Here is a 19,458-nt window from a genome sequence, read left to right on the forward strand (position 1 = left end):
GAACAGCTGGAGGTTCTTCCCTGGGGAGGAGGGGCTGTCCCCCATGTGTGGCATTGCTTGGGACATGGGGGTGATCATCCTTGACCCTTCCTCCAGGTCCTGCTCGGGTCTGGGTCCCCATCCCCTCTGCCAGTTCTCTACCAGGCTGCCAAGCCCCCCCTTGCTCACTGCCTGTCCTTTCTGGTGCGAGGCTCTGGGTTTGATCTCCAGCACTGCTCAGGCCCTGACTTGGGGCCCCACCTCCTCCCGCACCCCCAAAAAACAACAGCATAAGAAGAGTCTATGTCCAGGGCCGATGCAAGGTCATCTGTCTTGGGGCAGAGGGGCTGTGGGCCGGATAGATGGGGCTGGGATGTGGGAGCAATTCTGCTCTGCCTCCAGGTGAAGCCTCCCTCATCCCTGAACCAAAGGCCAAGAGCCACCCAGGCACCCAGCACCCCAGCAGCCAGTTGGGGAGGGTGAGGGTGCTGAGAGGCACTGGGGTTCCCCCAACATGCCCTCGTGACTGGGGCAGCGGCAAAGACCTCGCATGACTTAGCAGTCACCCAAGTGGGTGACCTTGGCTGGTTCTCTCCATGGGGGGTTAAGGGTCCCAGAGGCCTCTCTAACCCTAATTCTAGACCAGCTAGGAGCACTTAGCCACAAGGGACAGAATGAATTGGAAGCCACTTCCCTGCTCACTGATTCTGAGCGCACACCAGGCCTAGGGGCACCTTCCACCCCCAATTCCCACCCCAAAGTGCTGGAAACACACGGGGCATTTGCAAACATTCTGGGATGTGGCCGATGATCTGGAGGAGGCTGGGGCTGTTTTGCCTCGTGTTTCTTTTTTCCCCCCATGTGAAGCCCAACGGAGGAAGATTCTTTAAACAATCTGTATTTCTCTCCTGCTTTAAATTCATGCTGTGGGACTTAAACAAAACCGAATCCTTTACCCACCCGCTAGCTACAAAAACACTATTTATTTTTCCTGCAAATGGATCGTATGGAGGGTAAAACAAATATCTTTCTGTGTTGAGATGTGAGTATGTAACTCTCCTCCAGCCCACCCCGGCCAGACATCTGGCAGAATGACTGAACATATTCTAGCCTGGGGAAGCGGGGGCCCTGCAGACCTAGTCTTCTCATCCAACAGAAATCACAGGCCTGCATTCGAAATTCGTTTGTTTGTTTGTTTGTTTGTGGGCCACATGCAGCAGTGCTCAAGGATCACTCCTGGCAGTGCTCAGCGGGCCACATGGGGTGCCAGGGATCGAACCCGGTCAACTGCATGCAAAGCAGGCGCCTTACCAGCTGTACTATTGCTCCAGCCCTAAGACCTGCATTTTAGGCCTATTTGCTTGATAGTGGCCATGGCTGTGACTTGACTCTGCCTTCTCTCCCTCTCTCTGTCCTTAGTAACTGTCACTGGTGGGGGACTCAGGAACACAGGAGGAGTTGAACTGAGGCCCAGCTGTCACGAAACCCCAGGATTCCAGATGGGAGCATGGGAGTGTGACAGAGGCCCTTATTTTCAGAGGTGCTGCACTATTGAGTCTGGGGAGCACGCTCAAAGGGCTGAGCACAGCTGAAGACTCTGGGGCCTCCTTGGGAGGGGCCAAACTCTTGCCCTACTGAAGCCCCAACGGCCATCATACCAATGGCCAGATTCCACCACCTCATGACTGAGCTCTGCAGAAACAGCAAACTGCCAAAAATTTCAGGTACACCAGTGCTTTGGCTGAGAACTATGGGGTCTTTGGAGTGAGGGTAGGCGGCCTCCCCCTAGCCCTCCGGAAGTGCAACAGCTATGCCTACATCCCACAACTGCCACCATATAAGTGCCACCAAATATAAGCTCACAGCCCAGTAAAATACTCTGGAGTTTTCTGGAGCAAGTGGCCACACTGTGGTCGAATGACAGCTCCAAACTTACAATACTGACAGCCCAGTAGGAGCACACAAGATTTGATGGGAAAGTGACATAGAGGTGAATTAAGATCCAAGAACAAAAACAATAACACAACAGCTCAACTAGCCATGAACAGCTCAGGAAACCGTCAGACAAGGACTTAATATCCCCACGGTGAGATATAAGAATTTTCACAAATTTGTATTTACTGAATTATTTTTCAATAATCCCATTGGCCACTTAGTTGTAACAAGCGAAACAAAATAAATTATTTGGACCTGCTCAGGGGGCAGGCTTGGGGGCATGGGAGGGGAAAATGGGGCAACGGTGGAGGGAAGGTCACACTGGTGGTGGGACTGGTGTTGGAATATGTAGCACTGTCCTCCCGTTGTTCATCAATTTGCTTGAGCGGGCACCAGTAACATCTCCATTGTGACACTTGTTACTGTTTTTGGCGTATTGAATACGTCAGGGGTAGCTTGTCAGGCTTTACCATGCAGGCGGGATACTCTCGGTAGCTTGCTAGGCTCTCCAAGAGTGGCAGAGGAATTGAACCCGGGTCGGCCGTGTGCAACACAAATACCTTACCCACTGTGCTATCACTCCAGCCAGCAACTTTGTATACCACAGTGCTTAAATAAAATGGAAAAATCATTTTTTTAATAAAAAGGGCTCGCCATCTCCTTTGCATACTGGAGGGCTGAGTTTGATCCCTACGCCATGAACCTTGGCCTACACCCCTATCCTCTCCAGCACTGCTGGGAGCAGGCCCAGAGCAAGGCCAGGTGTGATGAAAAACAACCTTGTGCTAGTGAGTTCATGAGAGAACAGGGGATTGGGGAGAGGGCACTCAGCGCCTTGCACACGTGAGCTTCAAACCTGATCCCCACCACCCCCCAAATGCCAACACTGACAATAACAACCACCCGAAGGAAGGGGACAAAACTATCCCACATGCCCTAGAATCTTCTCTCTCTTGCTCTCGTCAGAGGAAAACCTCACCTTCTGATCTGGACCTACGGTTTTTGTAGCTCATCCATCCTGGGGAAAAAAGTTAGGGTTTTGTCCCTAGAGATGCCTGGTTGGCAATGGGCCCAGGATCTTGGGCATAAGCTGAGTCACCTGGCCAGCCTGGTTTAGACCCGAACCCAACCCACGCTCTCTTCTGGCCCCCAGCACTGGGTCTTTGGGGGAAAAAAAAAGGTTTAGTATCCCCAGGGATGGTACCCAAGGATGGAACCTCACACAGGCAAGCAAGGGCTGTCCCTGAGCTCCAACCCTGCCCAGCAGTGGTTTCTGGCAGAGGGTAGCGCTCTGGTGCCAAGACCCTCTCTCTCTCTCTCTCTCTCTCTCTCTCTCTCTCACACACACACACACACACACCCCATCCTGTCCTCAGATTCTCCCACCAGGCTGCCTAGCCCGGTCATGACTAAGAGCTCCCCAGAAGTCAGTGACCAGTCAGTCAGTGACCCTGAGAGTCCCCCCCCCCCCCCCCCCCCCCCCCCCCCCCCGCCACCCTTTTGAAAGATGATCCTTGGCTCTGTCCGCACAGCCCAGTTCTCAGGGATCTGGTTAAAGCATCTGGGACTTGGGGTTCCTGGGAAATCGACCTTAAGGAGCTGGATTGTAGCAGGGGGCATGGCCAGAGGGGGCATGGACAAGGTTAGGGACAGGGGGAGGGGCTGAAGGAGTGCATGGCCGGAGGGGGCGTGGCCATGTGTGGGCGTGGTCGGAGGTGGGCGTGGCCAGGGCAGCCCCACCCCAGGAGCCCGGGACAGCGCGTGCCAGTATGGGACCAGAAGATGCTTGCTGGTCAATCTCAGGCCCTAAAGTCCCCACCTCCTCGGTGGGGGGGTGTCACTGTAGAACCCTAGAGATTCAAAACCTGGGTTTTCAGCTCTAACCAATGCCCCTGACTGATCAGCTCCTCCAAAGGCAGGGAGGTGCTGGATGGCTGCTCCCCTGTCTCCCTACACACACACACACGCACGCACGCACGCACACGCACGGCACGCGCACACCCACACAGGCTCCGATTGCTGGATGCTCCCACCTTCCTACAGGGCTGCACCACACCTCCCAGGAGCCAGCCGCCGCCTGCAGAGGCCGCTCTCTGCCCGGCTCCTTCCTCCTCGCCGTCGCGAGAAGAAAAGGCCAAGGGTGTTGTGCAAGGCTGGAGTCTGGGCTCTGGCCCCAGCGAGGGTGTGGGCAGGAGAGAACGCCCTGGGTCTGGTCCCTGATGCTCAAGGAGGGACCGTGCAGGGCTGACGTCAGCGCCTGTGGCCGGTCATCGGCTCCCCAGCCAAGAGTTAGCCGCCCTGCCCATCCTGGCCCCCACCCCCTCAGCCCCACACCCCGCCCTGTGCCCCTGCTGAGTCCAGCCGCAGGGTCCTGCAGCTGGGCCATCCGTGAGACTCACGACCAGGTTTTCTGTGGCAGCGCTGTCCTCCCCCCAGGACAGCTGGCCAACAGTTGCCCCGGCATCCCTGGCAAGGCCCCCTGGTCCTGCTCTCTCTCCCAAGTCATCCTTGGACAGCACCTGGTTCCGGCCACCCCAACTGAGTGATGGATTTCCCAGACCTCAGTGTCAAGGGCACTCGCAGCAACCCTGGGCAGCCTCCCGTCATGGGGCAGTCAGTGCACGGCGTGGGGGTAGGGGACAAGGTGGGGGGGCATCTGGGACTCTCTGCCATGGCCTTGACAAGCTGATGGCATCTGGCTTGGGATGCCCCACACCATGCCCTCAGCCACCTCTGGGAGGGACACGGGCTAATGCTTCACAGATGTGAAGCACGCAGGGGGCACTGAGCACAGGGGCTTTGACTGTGTCCACTGCTGTGGAGGGACAGCTGTGGAAGCCTGCATGACCACCCCCAGGGAGGAGCAGGGGAGGGGGCAGCAGGGACACGCTGCAGGGGGGCTGGGGGGGAAGACAGGCCCTCTGGTTTGCAGGACGTGGGGGTGGAAGCAGGTGTTAGGGTGACCTCTGGTTGAGCAGCCTGGGTACTGTCCCTCAGGCAACTCTGCTGGACACTGTCCCTGAGTGTCCGCAGAGAGACCTGGAGCTAATGGAGAGGCCAGGCAGTGGGTGAGCTCCCATGGCCTTCGCTGGACAGTGGCTCTGGGCCAGATGGCATTACTGTGGGGAGGTGGTGGACCCCAGGCCAGGAAAGTCGTAGCCACTGACCTAACTTCGAGGTCCTTGTCACTGACCTTCTGGGGAGACCCCACCATGGACTTGGCCAGGTGCCCTCCAGGCGTCTACATGGAGGCCTTGGGGCGGGGGTGTAGATGCACCCGGCAGGAGTATTGTCACCACACATGCTGGCTGCCCAACATTGGGTTTGGGGGGGCCCCGTCAGACACGAAGACCCTCAGCTTTGCCCCGTAGTGAGTGTCCACAGAGGGAACCGCGGGTTTGGCCCCCTCAGTCTGAGGACTCGAGCTGGACAGGGACACCCCTCCCTGAGTCCCAGTGGCCTTGAGTTCTCACCAGACCCTCTGGTGTGGGGCCCAGGGCTCTGGCATCCAGCCCCCCACAGACCAATACAAGCTCCCCACACAGCTTGACATGCTTACCAGCGTCCGCGGCTCTGTCTCCCCGCTCTCCCTTCTCTCCCTTTGGGCCTCGGTCCCCTGCAACGGGAAGAGAACAGGCATCGGAGATGGAAGATGGAGCGGAAGGGGATGCTGGCGCGGGGCAAGACGGGCAGGAGCAAGGAGCCTGGCAGATAGGAAGGAGCTTGGCCAGCGATGCTGCCGGGTCCCCTGAGGGTCAGAGGAAACGCTTCCTTCCAGCGTGGACCAGAGGTGGACATAGCTCAGTGAGAAGACCAACAGGGACTGGGAGACAGTACAGTGGGGAGTGTATTTGTCTTGCACGTGGCAGACCTGGGTCCAATCCCCGGCACCCCTTATGGTCCCATGAGCCTGCCAGGAGTGATCCCTGAGAACAGAGCCGGGAGTAAGTCCTGAGCACCTGTTGGGTATGGACCAAAAATGAAGTAAGAGAGAAAGAGAGAGAGGGAGGAAGGGAGGGAGAGAAGGGAGGGAGGCGAGAAGGGAGGGAGAAAGAAGGGAGGGAGGAAAGGAGGGAAAGAGGGAGAGGGAGGGAGAGAGAGACCCAGAGAGGGAGAGAGGGAGGGAGGAAAGAAGGGAGGAAGGGAGGAAGGGAGAGAGAGGGAGGGAGAAAAGCGGGGCAGAAAGGAAGGGAAGGAGGGAGGAAGGGAAGGAGGGAGAGGGAGAGAGAGAGGGGGGTGGAAAGATGCTGTGAAGCCAGCAGGGAAGTTACAAAGCAGGAGTGAGACATCCTCAGGGTCTGGGAATTTCTTTTTTAGTCTGACAGGATGGACTCTGCCCTGCAGGACCAGCGAGGGGTGCCTGTGACTGAGCACAGGGCCTTCACGAGGAGGGACGTGACAGGGGGGAGGGGGGGCGCGTGAGGCTGGTATGGTGGGAGCAGAAAGGGGCGCGTGCGCTGCCTTACCTTTGAACCCGCGCATGCCCATGGGGCCGGTGGGTCCCAGCTTCCCATCATCACCCTTGGGGCCTGGAAGTCCTGGGGTTCCTCTCACCCCGGGCACGCCTAGGGATACAAGAGTTTCAGGGTGGGGCCGTGGAGATGGTCGCCTCGAAGCACAGTCTGGCCAAGCAATTGGCTTCCCCACACCCCGTCTGCAGTTTCTGGATTCTTCTCTGGGCACTTAGCTGGTCAGCCCCAGCCACACCCAACCCCCTGCACCTGGCACCCACAGAGGCTGCCAGCCCCCCCCCCCCCAACCACCAGTCCACGGTCGGAGCTGGGGCCAGCACCCCACCCCAAGAGACCAAGACTGGTCAACACTTTGGGTCGAAACACTCTCCACAGGCCAGGCACTGTGCTGGACGCTCCTGTTCTGCAGCCACAGCTGGCAGTGCTCAGGACTACTCCCAGCTGGGTGCTCGAGGCAGGTGGGTTGTTCCCAGAGGTGCTTTGGGGGCCCTGTGGTGTCAGGGATCAAACTCGGGGTTCCAGCATGCTAGGTCAGCGCTGGACTTTTCAAGTCATCTCCTGGACCCTTTAGCTTCTCCTCTGGCCCTCATAACACACACTCTGCCCTTTCACCTAGGAGGACCCTGTGGCCCGGAGAGGGGACGTCATCTGCCCACCATCACATGGCAGAGAGCCGGAGGCAGGTTGTGAACTCTGGCTTCCCCGAGGCTCGGGGTCCGTGAGCTGAAGGCCAGGTGCTGGCGTGCTCAGGGCTCAGAGTGAGAGGGGAGAGAAATGCTTCCAGGCCTCGGAAGCAACACCCACCCCCCGCCCACCCGCCCTCGCCATTCGCCTTTCCTGCCACAAAGTATTGGCCAGTCTGGTGGCTTTTCTCTGGCTGTTTCCATGTCAGGAAGACCCAGCTCGCCTCCGGGCTGGACCCGGCCGGCCCAGGTCGGAGTCATGCAGGCAGGGGCCTCAGAAGAGGTGGGCGCGAATGGGTGGGTCCCTGTGTCCCCTCCCCTGCCATCTACCTGACCCTGGAGGCTAGAGGGGCGGGGTTGGGGGGTGCAGAGAGGGGGAGGAGGGGGAAGGGCAGAATTTTGGAATCTTGTAGGGGTGTGTAGATATGCGACTCTGGAGACGGGGTGAGGCAGGACACAGGGTCCCACCTGCTGTGCATGGTTGTGGACCCGTCCCTCTGAGCCTGGGGTCCCCCCCAAGGGCACAGTTGAGGGCAGGGCACCCGCTTTCCTGGAGGTGTGGGAAGGGCAAGGCTTGAGGGTGGGAGATGGCTCCTGGTACAGCTCCTTGACGCCCCTTCTAAGGTGTGTTCACAGCTGCGAACCAGAGGGTGGGAGCCACTGTTCTAGAAGCTTCTACTTGCTCCCAGAAAAATGCTGCTCCTGGTGGATCCAATGGGTGGGAGGAAAGTCTGACGCACAGGACAGATGTTGGAGGGGCTGAGGCGGAAGGCCGAGCAGCAGGGGCACCAGCCGGGCAAACACCCGTCGCTTCCCCACACTGGCCCTTGGTGCAGTGAGCACTGGACCTGGGTCCTTCCCGAGACAAGCATCCCGCACCCACAGTGTCTCAGGGGCCCCCCAACCTAGGGGAAGTGGTGGGGACTCCGTGCCCAGGGCCCTCCCAACCACCCCTCCAGCCCTTCCTTACCTTGGAGCCCTGGGATTCCTGGGAGGCCGGGCTGACCTTCCTTGCCTTCATCCCCCTGCTCTCCTTTGGGGCCTGGGGGGCCTGGAAGGGTCACAAACGGCACCAGTGTTAGAGGGGCTTTCCAGAACAGGCGGTCTGCAGGGCAAGCAACAAGGAAAGGGAAGGACAGCCAGAGGTGCCCCCAGCCCCTTGACCCCGAGATGCCCCCAGGCCCTTGACCCCAGAGATGCCCCCAGGCCCCTGACCCTGAGATGCCCCCAGGCCCCTGACCCCGAGATGCCCCCAGGCCCCTGACCCCAGAGCTGCCTCCAACCCCCTAACCGCAGAGATGTCTCCAGTCCCCTGACCTCACAGCTGCCCCCAGTCCCCTGACCCTAGAAATGCCCGTGTCCCCTGACCCAGAGAACCCCAGCCCCTAGTCCCACAGGTGCCTGTGCCCTGTCCTTCACTCAGGCCATGTCCCACATGGCACCTGGCACCCAGCCTCCCCGAGGCTGTTCATGATGGTGACATTGAAGCCCCTGACTCAGACACACCCAGTCCCAGCTGGCGCGCCCTCCGCCGTCCTGCAGTGTCTCCTCTCCCCAGGCTGCAACCAGAGACCATCAGTGCCGGGGCGCTCTCGTGCTCTGTGGGCCCGGCAGACAGACTCCTTCCAGCGCCAGCAGCAGAGGACGGAGAATCTTGGAGAATCCCCACCTGAGCTTTTCTCACACTTTCTCCTGTGTGTGTGTGTGTGTGTGTGTGTGTGTGTGTGTGTGTGTGTGTGTGCCTCCCCCCCCCCGCTACTTCCTTCCCTCCCCCCCAGTCTTTCTGTGACCACTTCAGTTACTGCATCTTTCAAAGGCGCACATACATTCCGACAGATGCAGTACTACAGTAGCACAGTGGAAGCCCCGTGGAAACTGGACACAGAGGCCAAACAGGAGCGCAAGCTCCTAGCCAGTTGCAGCACAGCGGGAGGAGGAAAATCAGCTCAGGAGCGACAGACAGAATCTGTTAACCCTCCTGGAACAAACCCTCAGGAGCGGATCTGTGTGTTCTGAGCCCGGAAGGAGCAGAGCGGAAGCATGTGTGTATACATGTGTGCACACGTGTGTACTGCATACATGTGAGCACATGTTGCACACGTGCGCTGCATGTGTAGCGCAGGTGTACTGCATGCGTGTGAGCTCACGTCACATATGTGTAGGCACATATGCCGCGTGCACATGTGTGTGTTCATGCACTTACTCAATGTGTGTGCGTGCACATGTGCGTGTCAGCGTGTGCAGAGACCTGTCAGGGTAGGACGGACGCTTGGACAGACGGACAGAAACACAGCAAAGATGTGCTGCAGAAGCGCCCCTTCCTCTAAAGCCAGTCAGAGCTCTGTCTCCTCGGCTCTGGTGGCGACCGCCTTGGCTGGGACTGGGAGTGAGGGGAGGACTGCAGGAGAGGGAAAGGGGTCCTGGTGGCACCATATGCTGCAGCGGGCTCAGGGGACATGAGGGTCAAGCATCACCGAAGAGCCGAGAAGGCACCCTGAGGCTTGGGCTGCAGGACAGGTCGGACCACAGCAGGGAAGGCGCACGAGAAGTGGAAGGGCCCGAGGAGGCCGTGGGCTGAGGCGCAGGGGTGGCTGTGTGAGAATCTCCGCTCCAGAGGGGCTGGGGCGGACAGCCAGGCTCCCCCTGCAGCCTCGAGGACAGCCCTGTGTCCACACACCTGGGCCAGAAACCCTGCTGGGAGCCATCGGCGCTGGTCCACGGCTGCTCCACACCCCTTCCTGGTCCTGCCCCTGTGGGCGCTGCTGGGAGCTGGGCCCAGGGGCCACATGAGGGTGGACAGTGGGGAGGGGAGTGGGGCCTGGGTGTTGGCCTGTGAATGCCCCCCCCCTTTTTTTTGCTTTTTGGGTCACACCTGGCGATGCACAGGAGTTACTCCTGGTTCATGCACTCAGGAATTACTCCTGGCAGTGCTCGGGGGACCATATGGGATGCTGGGAATCAAACCTAGGTTGGCTGCTGTGCTATTGCTCCAGCCCCTGAATGCCCCTTTTTATTAAATTTGGGGGTCTCCCAAGCAGTGCTCAGGAGCAGTGGGTTCCTACAGGTGACCCTTGGCCATTCGGGTCAGTGCAAACACCCGAGGGGTGAGACTGCTCGGCCTGCAGTGCTCAAGCACCGGGCCCAGGCTCCCCATGCTGGGGTCTGCAGGGCTGCACCTGGCCATGCCAGGAACCACATGGTGCCAGGAATTGTACTTGAGCTGGGGACGTTCTTGGCAAATGCCTTAACTGCTGTCCTATCTCTCAGCCCCTAAGTGCTCTCTCATTAAAGTCCTGGGTGCCAACCTTGCCAGATGACTGGAAAAGTGAGACCCAGGAAGTGCCAATGTGGGTCAGTCTCTTCCATTATGTGCCAGTCTGTGCCAACCTGTATCAGATGGCTCCAGTCTGTGCTGGTCAGTGCTGACTTTGCCAGATGGCACCAGACCATACCACCCCATGACAGTCGATGCCAACCCTCACCAAACCATATCAGTCTGCACCAGCCTATGCTAATCCATGCCCACCAGTGCCAGTCAGTTCCTGTGTCAACCTGTGATAGGCAGTACCAATCTATGCCACCAGTTAGTGTACATCTATGCCAGGTTTTGCCTATCTGTGCCTGATGGTACCAGTCAATGCCAACCCAGTCAATTGGCTCCAGTTGATGCTAACCAGGTAGTGCCAGACTATGCCCACCTGTGTCAGTGCCGATCAGTGCCAGCCAATGCCAACTGATGCCAGTAAGGGCCAATATGTGCCTACCTATGCCAACAAGTGTATATACGTGCCAACCTATGCTAGGCAGCACCACCCAAATTTAGTCACTGCCAGCCTGTGTTGGCACATGTCAACATGTTCCTCATGATGCCAAGCTGTACCAACCCCTGTGTGCCACCATTCTTGCCAACTGGTCAGGTGGTGCCAGTGTGCCCTGGGGAGCCAGTTCTGCCCTCTCGGGCTCTCAGTGGTTTTCTGCATGAACCCAGCCCTGCCCTCATTAATGGACCAGACTCTGCTGCAGAACAAAGCAGCATCCCTGACCGTCCTGGCCTCTGGAATGTCCCGCGGTCATGGAAAGCCCCACTTACACTGATGCTTCAGAGGGTCAGAGGGACAGAAGGGCTCCTGGGGATGGTAAACAGCCCTGGAGTCCAGCTGCAAGTCTCCAATACAGGGCCAGGAATGCGGCTCAGAAGAGCAAATGCCCCGCAGGAGTGAGGCACTGGCTTCCATCCCCACCACTGCCAAAAGAAGATTCTACAACATCTTATGTGTCTAGTGTTCCTTGGGGGAAAAAAATGGGACAAGGTCCACTCCAGCCTGGCCAAAATGGGCTGGACCAGACACAGCTCTTATCAGTCCCCTGACACCGAGGTCCCTTTACTAGCTAACCTTGGCTGGCCCCTTCAGACAGCTGTTTGCCTGCCCCGGAGCTGAATAGCTGGAGAAGGCAGAAAAAAGTGGGGCCTGTCCTGAGAGGCGGGGCCTGTCTTGGGAGGCGGGGCCTTTCCCGGGAGGCGGGGCCTATCCTGGAAGGTGGGGCTTGTGCTGGGCTTCCGGCCAGCAGCCCACCAGGTGTCTGGGTCAGCCCCCTGAGCCCCAGAGCACTGTCATTGTAGAAGGGGGTCCCTAGACTTCCTGAGAGCCGCTTCTGAAGACGGGCTAGCACTGGGCATTTTGATCCCCTGCTGTAAGCTTGGGGGAGGGGGCGGGGCTGTCGCTGACCAGGGGAAGCTGGGGTGGGCCATGAGCAGGGGACGTGGCTGCCTGGACATGGGGTTTCAGTAGGGACAGAGAGAGGCTGTGGAAGGGAGGCGAGGCCTATGGGACTCCGGGGGTGGGGGCGCCCCCTCCCTTCATCTGAGTGGACACATCACACTTAAATCCGGAGACCAGCTTTCTTACTCCCAGGGCTAGCCTTTTTTTTTATGCAGAGACCCCGTTTTTCTCTTCCCCTTTTGTTTAGGGGCCACACCCGGTGATGCTCAGGGGTTACTCCCAGTTCCACACTCAGGAATTACTCCTGGTGGTGCTCGGGGGACCCTACAGGTGCCGGGGATCAAATCCAGATGGGCCCAGTGCCCTTCTGCTGGACTATCACTCCAGCCCAGGAGACCAGCTTTCCATGGACCCTCGAGGCCCAGGGCTGAGTCAGAACCGCTCAGCTATAGCCACTAGCCGGAAGGGCCTGTCCCGGCAGCCCTGGCCATTGCACTTCCATGTCCTCCCCTGCAGCCTGGGGCTGGCCATCCCTCTCTGCTGCCACTCTCAGTATCACACTGCCAGCCAGAGGCTTAGCCAGGCGAGAGGATGCTCACCTTGGGAGTTGACATAAGCCACGTGGGCCTTTAGGACACAGGGACGGGGTGTGGGTCGCCAGGGCACCCGGGCTGGAGAGGCGGATATGTGTGAGGGGGTCGGGAATGCTGGGGGGCAGGTGTGCTGGGGGGTGGAGTGTGTGTGTGTTGGAGGCAGGTGTGTTGGGGGGGGCGGGGGTGTTGGGGGCCGGGTGTGCACTACCTTTGGCCAGCGTCAGGTTCCTCAGCGCCAGGGAGTGCTCCCAGTCCTTGAGTCGCAGGTCCTCGGTGACCGTGTTGAGCACGGCCAGCTCCTGGCGCAGCTGCCGCTCCAGGCCCAGGTGGCCGAGGCGCAGGCGCCGCGTGTCCAGGCTGGTGTTGACCACCAGCATCTCCAGGTCCTGCAGCCACGTGCCCTGCAGCGCCACGTCGTAGGCCAGGCTGCGGTTGAGGCCCCGCAGCGCGCCGCCCACGTCTGCCAGCTCCTCGCCCAGGCCGGCCAGGCGGCGCGCCAGCCCGTCCAGCAGCCCCGCGTGGCGCCGCAGCAGCAGCTGGGAGCGGTTGCTGTCCACCTGCAGCTGGTAGCGCTCCAGCTGCGCCGCGTCGCTCTGCTGGCCAGTGCGCTCGCCCAGCGCGGCCACCGCCTGCTCGGCCTGCGCCGCCTGCACCTGCAGCGCGCCCAGCGCGCCCTCCAGCCGCGGCACCGTGCCCGCCAGCGCCAGCAGCGAGTCCGTGTGGTTCTGCAGCGCCTCCTGCACCTTCCACAGCTGCTCCTCCAGCTCCGCCTGCAGCGGCGCCTGCAGCAGCCGCAGCTGCAGCTCCCGGAGGCTCTCGTTCAGCCGGTTCACGTGCACGGCCAGCGCCTTCAGGTCCTCGGGGGCGTTCTGGGGCCTGGACACTGTGGAGAACGGGGAGGGGGACGGATGAGCTCAGGAACCTGACCCGGCCAGAACTGGGCCCGCCGTAGGTGTCCAATAAAGATGCGTGCATGGGAAGCAGAGGGCGATGAGATCCAGGCAATGGAACCCAGCACTGGGCGGGGCATTGCATGCCCACTAGAATCACCTGGCCTGGGGAAATAGCCCTAGGCTAAGGTTTGGCGTTTCGTTTGTTTATTTATTTTTTGTGGGGGGCAGTATGGGCCACACCCAGTGGTGCACAGGTCCTGTTCCTGGTGGGGCTTGGGGGGACCATACCTGGTGCTGAGAATCAAACTGGAGTTGGCAGTGTGCAAGGCCTTCACCCTGTCTTACCCTTGTATCTCTCAAGCCCCTGGGCTGGGGAATTTTTTTGGAGGGGGTTGGGGACAACAACCTGCTCTGCTCAGGGCTTACTCTCAGCTTTGGACCACGCCCAGAGGGCTTGGGGGACCATAGAGGGTGCCAAGAATGGGATCCGGGTCAGGCACCTGCAAGGCAACTGCCCTGCCCACTGTACTGTCTCTCTGGACACAACATCTTGGGAATTTTTTAAGAGCCTGAAAGTTTTCACGGTACAGGTTCACTGATGTCAGGTATGAGGTGGATCCAAACAAAACATCACCGCTGCATGAAACATCACCTCCACATTAAATGTCACCTCCACATGAAATGTCACCTCCACATGCAACATCATATTCACATGAAATGTCACCTCCACATGAAACATCATCTCCACATGAAATGTCATCTCCACATGCAACATCATATCCACATGAAATGTCTCCTCCACAAGAAACGTCACCTCCACATGAAATATCACCTCCATATGAAACATCATCTCCACATGAAATGTCACCTCCACATGAAATGTCATCTCCACATGAAATGTTACCTCCACATGTCCACATGAAATGTCATCTCCACAGGAAATGTCGTCTTCACATGAAGTGTCACCTCCACACAAAACGTAATTTTAGAATGAAATATCACCACATGAGTGTTATCTTCACATGAACATCATCTCCACATGAAATATCATCACATGAAGACATCTCCACATGAAATATCACCTCCATGTGAAACATCATCTTCACACAAAACGTCATCTCCATATGAAACATCATCATCACATGAAGCATTCTCTCCACATGAAACATCACTGTCACATGCAACATTGTCACATGAAATGTCATCTCCACATGAAGCCTCAGCATCACATGAAACGTCACCTCCACATCAAACATCACATCATCTTCACATGTTGGCGTGGTCGCAGGGTTCTCCCAGGATACTGTCCTGCCCTCAGCTTCACAGCTTCCCCTCTGTTTGTGGGGTGGCTCCAAGCAGTGCTCAGAGGGTTTGGGCCACTCCTGAGATATCTGACCCATAAGCCTAAGGGTTCGTGCTCAGGCCAGTGCTGTGGGCTACCTGCACTGTGCTAGACTGGGTATATGGAGGCCTCCTGGACTACACCCAGGGGTGCTCAGGGGCCCTGTGGTTCTGGGAATCAAAATCAGGGCCGGAAGCATGCAAAGCCTTGAAGCCAGAGCTCTCTCCCCGGCCCTTGTTCTCTCTGTTCAGGGATTCCGCTATGAAAGGAGCCAAATAGACTGGGCTGGGAGCGGGGTCCCAGGCTGCCTCCTCCCCACACATTCGGTCATGGCCCCCTCTCGTTAAACGGGGGTGCCCAATCTAACCGTGGGTTTCCAGAAATACAGAAGGATCAACTCCTTCATTCTGAGCCTAATACCTCCAGTGATGTGGCCACACCTGTGCTTCTAGGAGAGTCTCCTCTGCTCCTGAGATGTCCATCGTGAGCCTGGAGTCTGCAATCTTTCATCAAATCTCCCCCAGTTTACAGAGGAAGAGACTGAGCCAGGGGTGGGCACATGGCTCAAATGCGAGCCTCCCCTGCCAGCACAGCCAGGCGTGGACAGAAGCAAAGGTTCTGAGGAAGTGAATCCACACGCTGCTCCCAGCCCGGAAAACACAGGAACTCTCTGCTCAGGAAGGCCTCAGACTGCATTGGCGTCTGAAAGCTGTGTGTATGTGTGTATATGTGCGTGTATGTGTGTTCATGTGTGCGTGGACACATGTGTGTGCACGGATGTTTGCCCATGTGTGTATGTATGTGTGTATGCGGGAGGGGCACATGTGTGGGGGCACACATGTATGAGTGTGTAGCATATGTGTATGTGTGTGTGGACACGTGTGTGCGCACGTGTGTCTTTGTCCATGTGTGTGTACATGTGTGTGTGTGTGCGTGGGGGGCATGTGTCTATGAGCACGCTTGTGTGTGCATGTGTGCATGTACACGTGTAGTATGTGTGTGGACACGTGTGTGTGCACAGGTGTGTTTGTCCATGTGTGTATGTATGTATGTGTATGTATGTGTTGGGAGGCACATGTCTATGGGCACGTGTATGTATGCGTGTGCGCATGGGCACGTGTGTCTGTGGAGGGGGCACATGTGTGCACACACACTACAAGCACCAGACACAGCACGTAGAGAGCGGAGAGGCGGGTCCTGGAGATGAGGCATCTGGGTTTCCAACGGGGAGAAGGTTCCAGGGTCCAGACAACCACCCACTTCCCTCCCACCTCTCCCAGGGGCCCCTGGCCCCCTGCCAGCCCTGCTGCCGCTTCTCTGGGTCCCACATCCGGGGCTGACTCGGGTTCCCTGGGGCCTCGACTCTCTGAGCCCTCTACCACTGCCTGGCCACGTTCATTCGGGTCTTTGCGGGTGGCTCGCTGTACAACCAGCATTAGCATAAACGTCCAAATAAAGAAACATTCCTACTTGGCCCCACGGAAAAGCCGTGCTGGTCCCCCCTCTCCCTCTCCTTTTTTGTGCTGCAGAGGGGGGCTGGGAGCACCTGATGCTGAGCCATGGGTCCCCGCCCCCACCCTTCTCCTCCTCGCGGGCTCCCTCATACGCACCTGGTCCTCGCCATTGGACTCTGGTTCATTGCATTGTCTCTTAAGGGCCTGTGGTTCTGGTTTCACCAGCATTCCCCCATCCTTCTGGCTTCCTGGTTTGAGGTTCTGCCAGAGGTTCAGACTCTCGCAGGCAGGCCTTGTCATCCGTCCATTCTCTGTCCTGCCTCTGACCGTCCCCCCCCCCCCCGACCGTGGTAAATAGGTGCACAGTCCACCCCAACTTCTGGAACACTTCCCCCCAAAGTTGAAATCGATCAAAAGGTGGAGACATTTTTATGACTCATAAAAATTCCAGCCAAATCATCTCCCAAATCACACCAGTGTTTAACGCCAACACAGATTTCTGCTGTTTTAAACTTTATTTTTTGTTATCATTTTGGGGACAGCAGTGCTGGGGATCGAACCGATGGCGTCACACATGCAAGGCAAATACTCTATTGCTGAGCCATGTCCCCGGAGAGGTTACAGTCCCTTTGTGGTTGCCACTTAAATGATGCCAGCGGACCCTCAGGTGACTTATGTGAAGCAGTGAGGAGAGAGATGGTCACTTTCTCTCAATCCACTTTTGCCACCTTGGGACCAGCTGGGAAGTCTAGGACCAATAAAGTCTGCCATGAGACCCTGCCCAGCATAGACATTGAGTCCCACAGCCCCACTAGGTGGCCATCAAACCATACCAGATGTCCACTTGTTCTACACATTCCTCACAACCTGATTTCTTGAGTCATAGACTCAGGCTGGAGCAAGGAATTCCCCTTTGCAGAAAAAGAAAGTCAACCCTAGGTCTTGCCCAGGCCTTTGGGGTCCTTGCCTTTTCACAGAAAAGAATTTCAGGAGGAGACAAGCAGTGAAGTAAAAACAATTTTTGGGGGGGAGATTTTTGAATAAGGGGTAAAGAAGGGGAAAGAGGGAGAGAAAAGGAGACCGAGTAATAAATTCAAGAGAGAGGCACGGGCTTCTTCAAAGGCAGAGAGAGAGCCCTAGCACACACCCAGCATTAGGTAGGAAATCCTGACAGTCCACATCTCAAGAGGGGACTTGCGGGTCACACATATGCCCGGGCATCACATGCTCTTGGCCATGACACATGAACACAGGCAGCACATGGACTCGGGCAGCTTATGCACATGCTTTCTTTGTGCAAGTTGATTTTTCTAGGGTTTCTTCCAATCTGCCCCACGTGGGACTTTCTGCCTAGGTAAGAGTCCCTTACTAGGGTGGTTTAAAGGGGGAAGTGGTGGGATTAACTGAGGGTCGTGTCTGAAATTCTTTTTTTCTTTTTTTGCTTTTTGCATTACACCTGGAAATGCTCAGAAGGTCACTCCTGGCCTTGCTCAGGGGACCCTATGGGATGCCGGGGATCAAACCCAGGTTGGCCACATGCAAGGCAAATGCCCTACCCGCTGTGCTCTCACTCCAGGCCCTCTGAAATTCTTTTTTATTTACCTTTGTTCCTGCTGGAGCCTCTTTTGGAGGGGGTTGGGTGGGGGTGTCCAGCCTTCTCCGGTCTGTGCTGGCACCAGGCAAAGGTCTTATCAGGCCTTTGTTCCTGTGTCCACATGGTATGTCCTGACAGCCTTAGGGTTAGTTGGTTTCATGACTTCCCAGGAATTTCACTGCCCTGGGGACCCTTTCCTGTCCACCTGCCTGCCCCCAGCTCTTTAACTGGGTCCATTTGGAGCGAGAACACAGGGGGGTAAACGTGCTTGCCTTGCTCGTGACCAACTTCTCAGCTCTGATCCCCCAGCACAGAATATGGTCTCCTGAAATGCTCACACACACACACACACACACACACACACACACACACGGGAAAAAGAAAACAAAGGAAAAAGGTGAATCCGTGCATTTGCCTATTCATTTCACAGACACACCATGCCACCTGGTCATTTTCCATGTCAGCACGTTTGCATTTGAGAAGAGGCCTTTGCTGTTTTGGTGGGGTACTTCCCAGCAGAGCTGGGGCCACCAGGGCTGCACCTAGCAGTGCTCAAGGGACCATCCGATGTCAGGGACGGAACCCAGGACCCTGAGTGTGTCAGGCTCAAGCTCCAGTCCTCTGAGGTGCCTTCCGCCCTGGAAGTGCCCGGAGAGGGGCTGGGGAGTGTGGCGACTCTGTGGCGCTTTGGGCCTCTATCAGCCCCCCGCCCTTCCTGGGATCACTGACCCACCCCAGCAATGGATCCTGTCCCTGCACAATCACAGCATGTTCTCAGCGTCCCCCACCCTCTGCCCCATTTGATGCCTTCCAGATGTCTGCCGTCCCCAGCTCCGAGCCGTCTCCCCAGCGTGATTCTCTTAATTCATGTTTATGCAAACAGCTCATTTATCTCTCTGGTTGGCGGGCCGACTTTTAATGTGCTTTAATTATTCTTCAACTTTTAGACTTTCGCAAGCGGGGGTGGGGGTGGGAATAAATCACAGAGTAACAGTAATAGCTGGCGTTTCCCAAGAGCTGTTCGTGTGCCTGGCGCTACTCCAGATGCCTTTCCCGTTCTGATACAGGGAATCTTTCCAGGAGCCCGTGGGATCCACATAACTGTCACCCTGTATTCCAAGTGGGGTCGTCGAGGCACAGAGGTTCAGTCACTGTTGAAGCATCGTAGATGGAGGGGCTCACTCTGGGCCCCAATATTTGGTTCCGGAACTCTCAGCTTATGAGTTGGTACATCGGGCCATGACCAAGAGGGGTGGAACAAGCCCAGAGTCAACTTTCATGTCTTTTTTGGGACCACACCTGGCTCTGTACTCAGGGATCACTCCTGGCAGTGCTCAGGGGACCATATGGGATGCCGGGAATCGAACTCAGATTGGCTGCAAGTAAGGCAAATGCCCTCCCTGCCGTGCTATTGCTTCAGCCCGAAGCCAACGCTTGCCACGTATCTCAGGCATTTGAAACGAGCTTAGGAGAGGGTGAATTCCCCAGCACCAAGTCCTGTCAGCTGCCGAGCAGGATTCAAGCAGAGGGACAAAGTCAGGTTCTGAGGGGAGCCGGCCCTGAGGCCAGGCTAGGAGGTTTGGGGCGGGGAGGGTGGGGGATTGCATGAACTGCAGCTTCCCCTGCACAGAGCACCTGCCGCACCCACCGTGCCCAGCCGCAGTGCTCCAAACACAAGCGTCCTTTATCCTGGTGAAAAAGGGATATGCCCCCCACCCCGCCACAAGATTCCGACCAAGTTTGTATTCAGACACCCCAACTTTTCTACCCCTACCCCACCCTGGGGCTTGGC

General features: G+C 57.5%; 1 protein-coding gene across 1 annotated transcript in view; it reads right to left on the reverse strand.

Annotated features, from left to right (window-relative positions):
• Window positions 1-19,458, reverse strand: part of SCARA5 (scavenger receptor class A member 5) — a 51,433-nt gene that overhangs the window by 9,707 nt on the left and 22,268 nt on the right. Inside the window, exons 4-7 of the mRNA XM_056114228.1 lie at window positions 12,592-13,266; window positions 8,040-8,120; window positions 6,381-6,479; window positions 5,474-5,530 (exon numbers count right to left, since the gene is read on the reverse strand). Coding sequence (XP_055970203.1) covers window positions 5,474-5,530; window positions 6,381-6,479; window positions 8,040-8,120; window positions 12,592-13,266 — 912 coding nt within the window. The remainder of the gene's footprint in view (window positions 1-5,473; window positions 5,531-6,380; window positions 6,480-8,039; window positions 8,121-12,591; window positions 13,267-19,458) is intronic.

Source organism: Sorex fumeus, unplaced genomic scaffold (genome assembly GCF_029834395.1).
Source record: "Sorex fumeus unplaced genomic scaffold, SorFum_2.1 ptg000024l, whole genome shotgun sequence".
NCBI classification, from domain to species: domain Eukaryota; kingdom Metazoa; phylum Chordata; class Mammalia; order Eulipotyphla; family Soricidae; genus Sorex; species Sorex fumeus.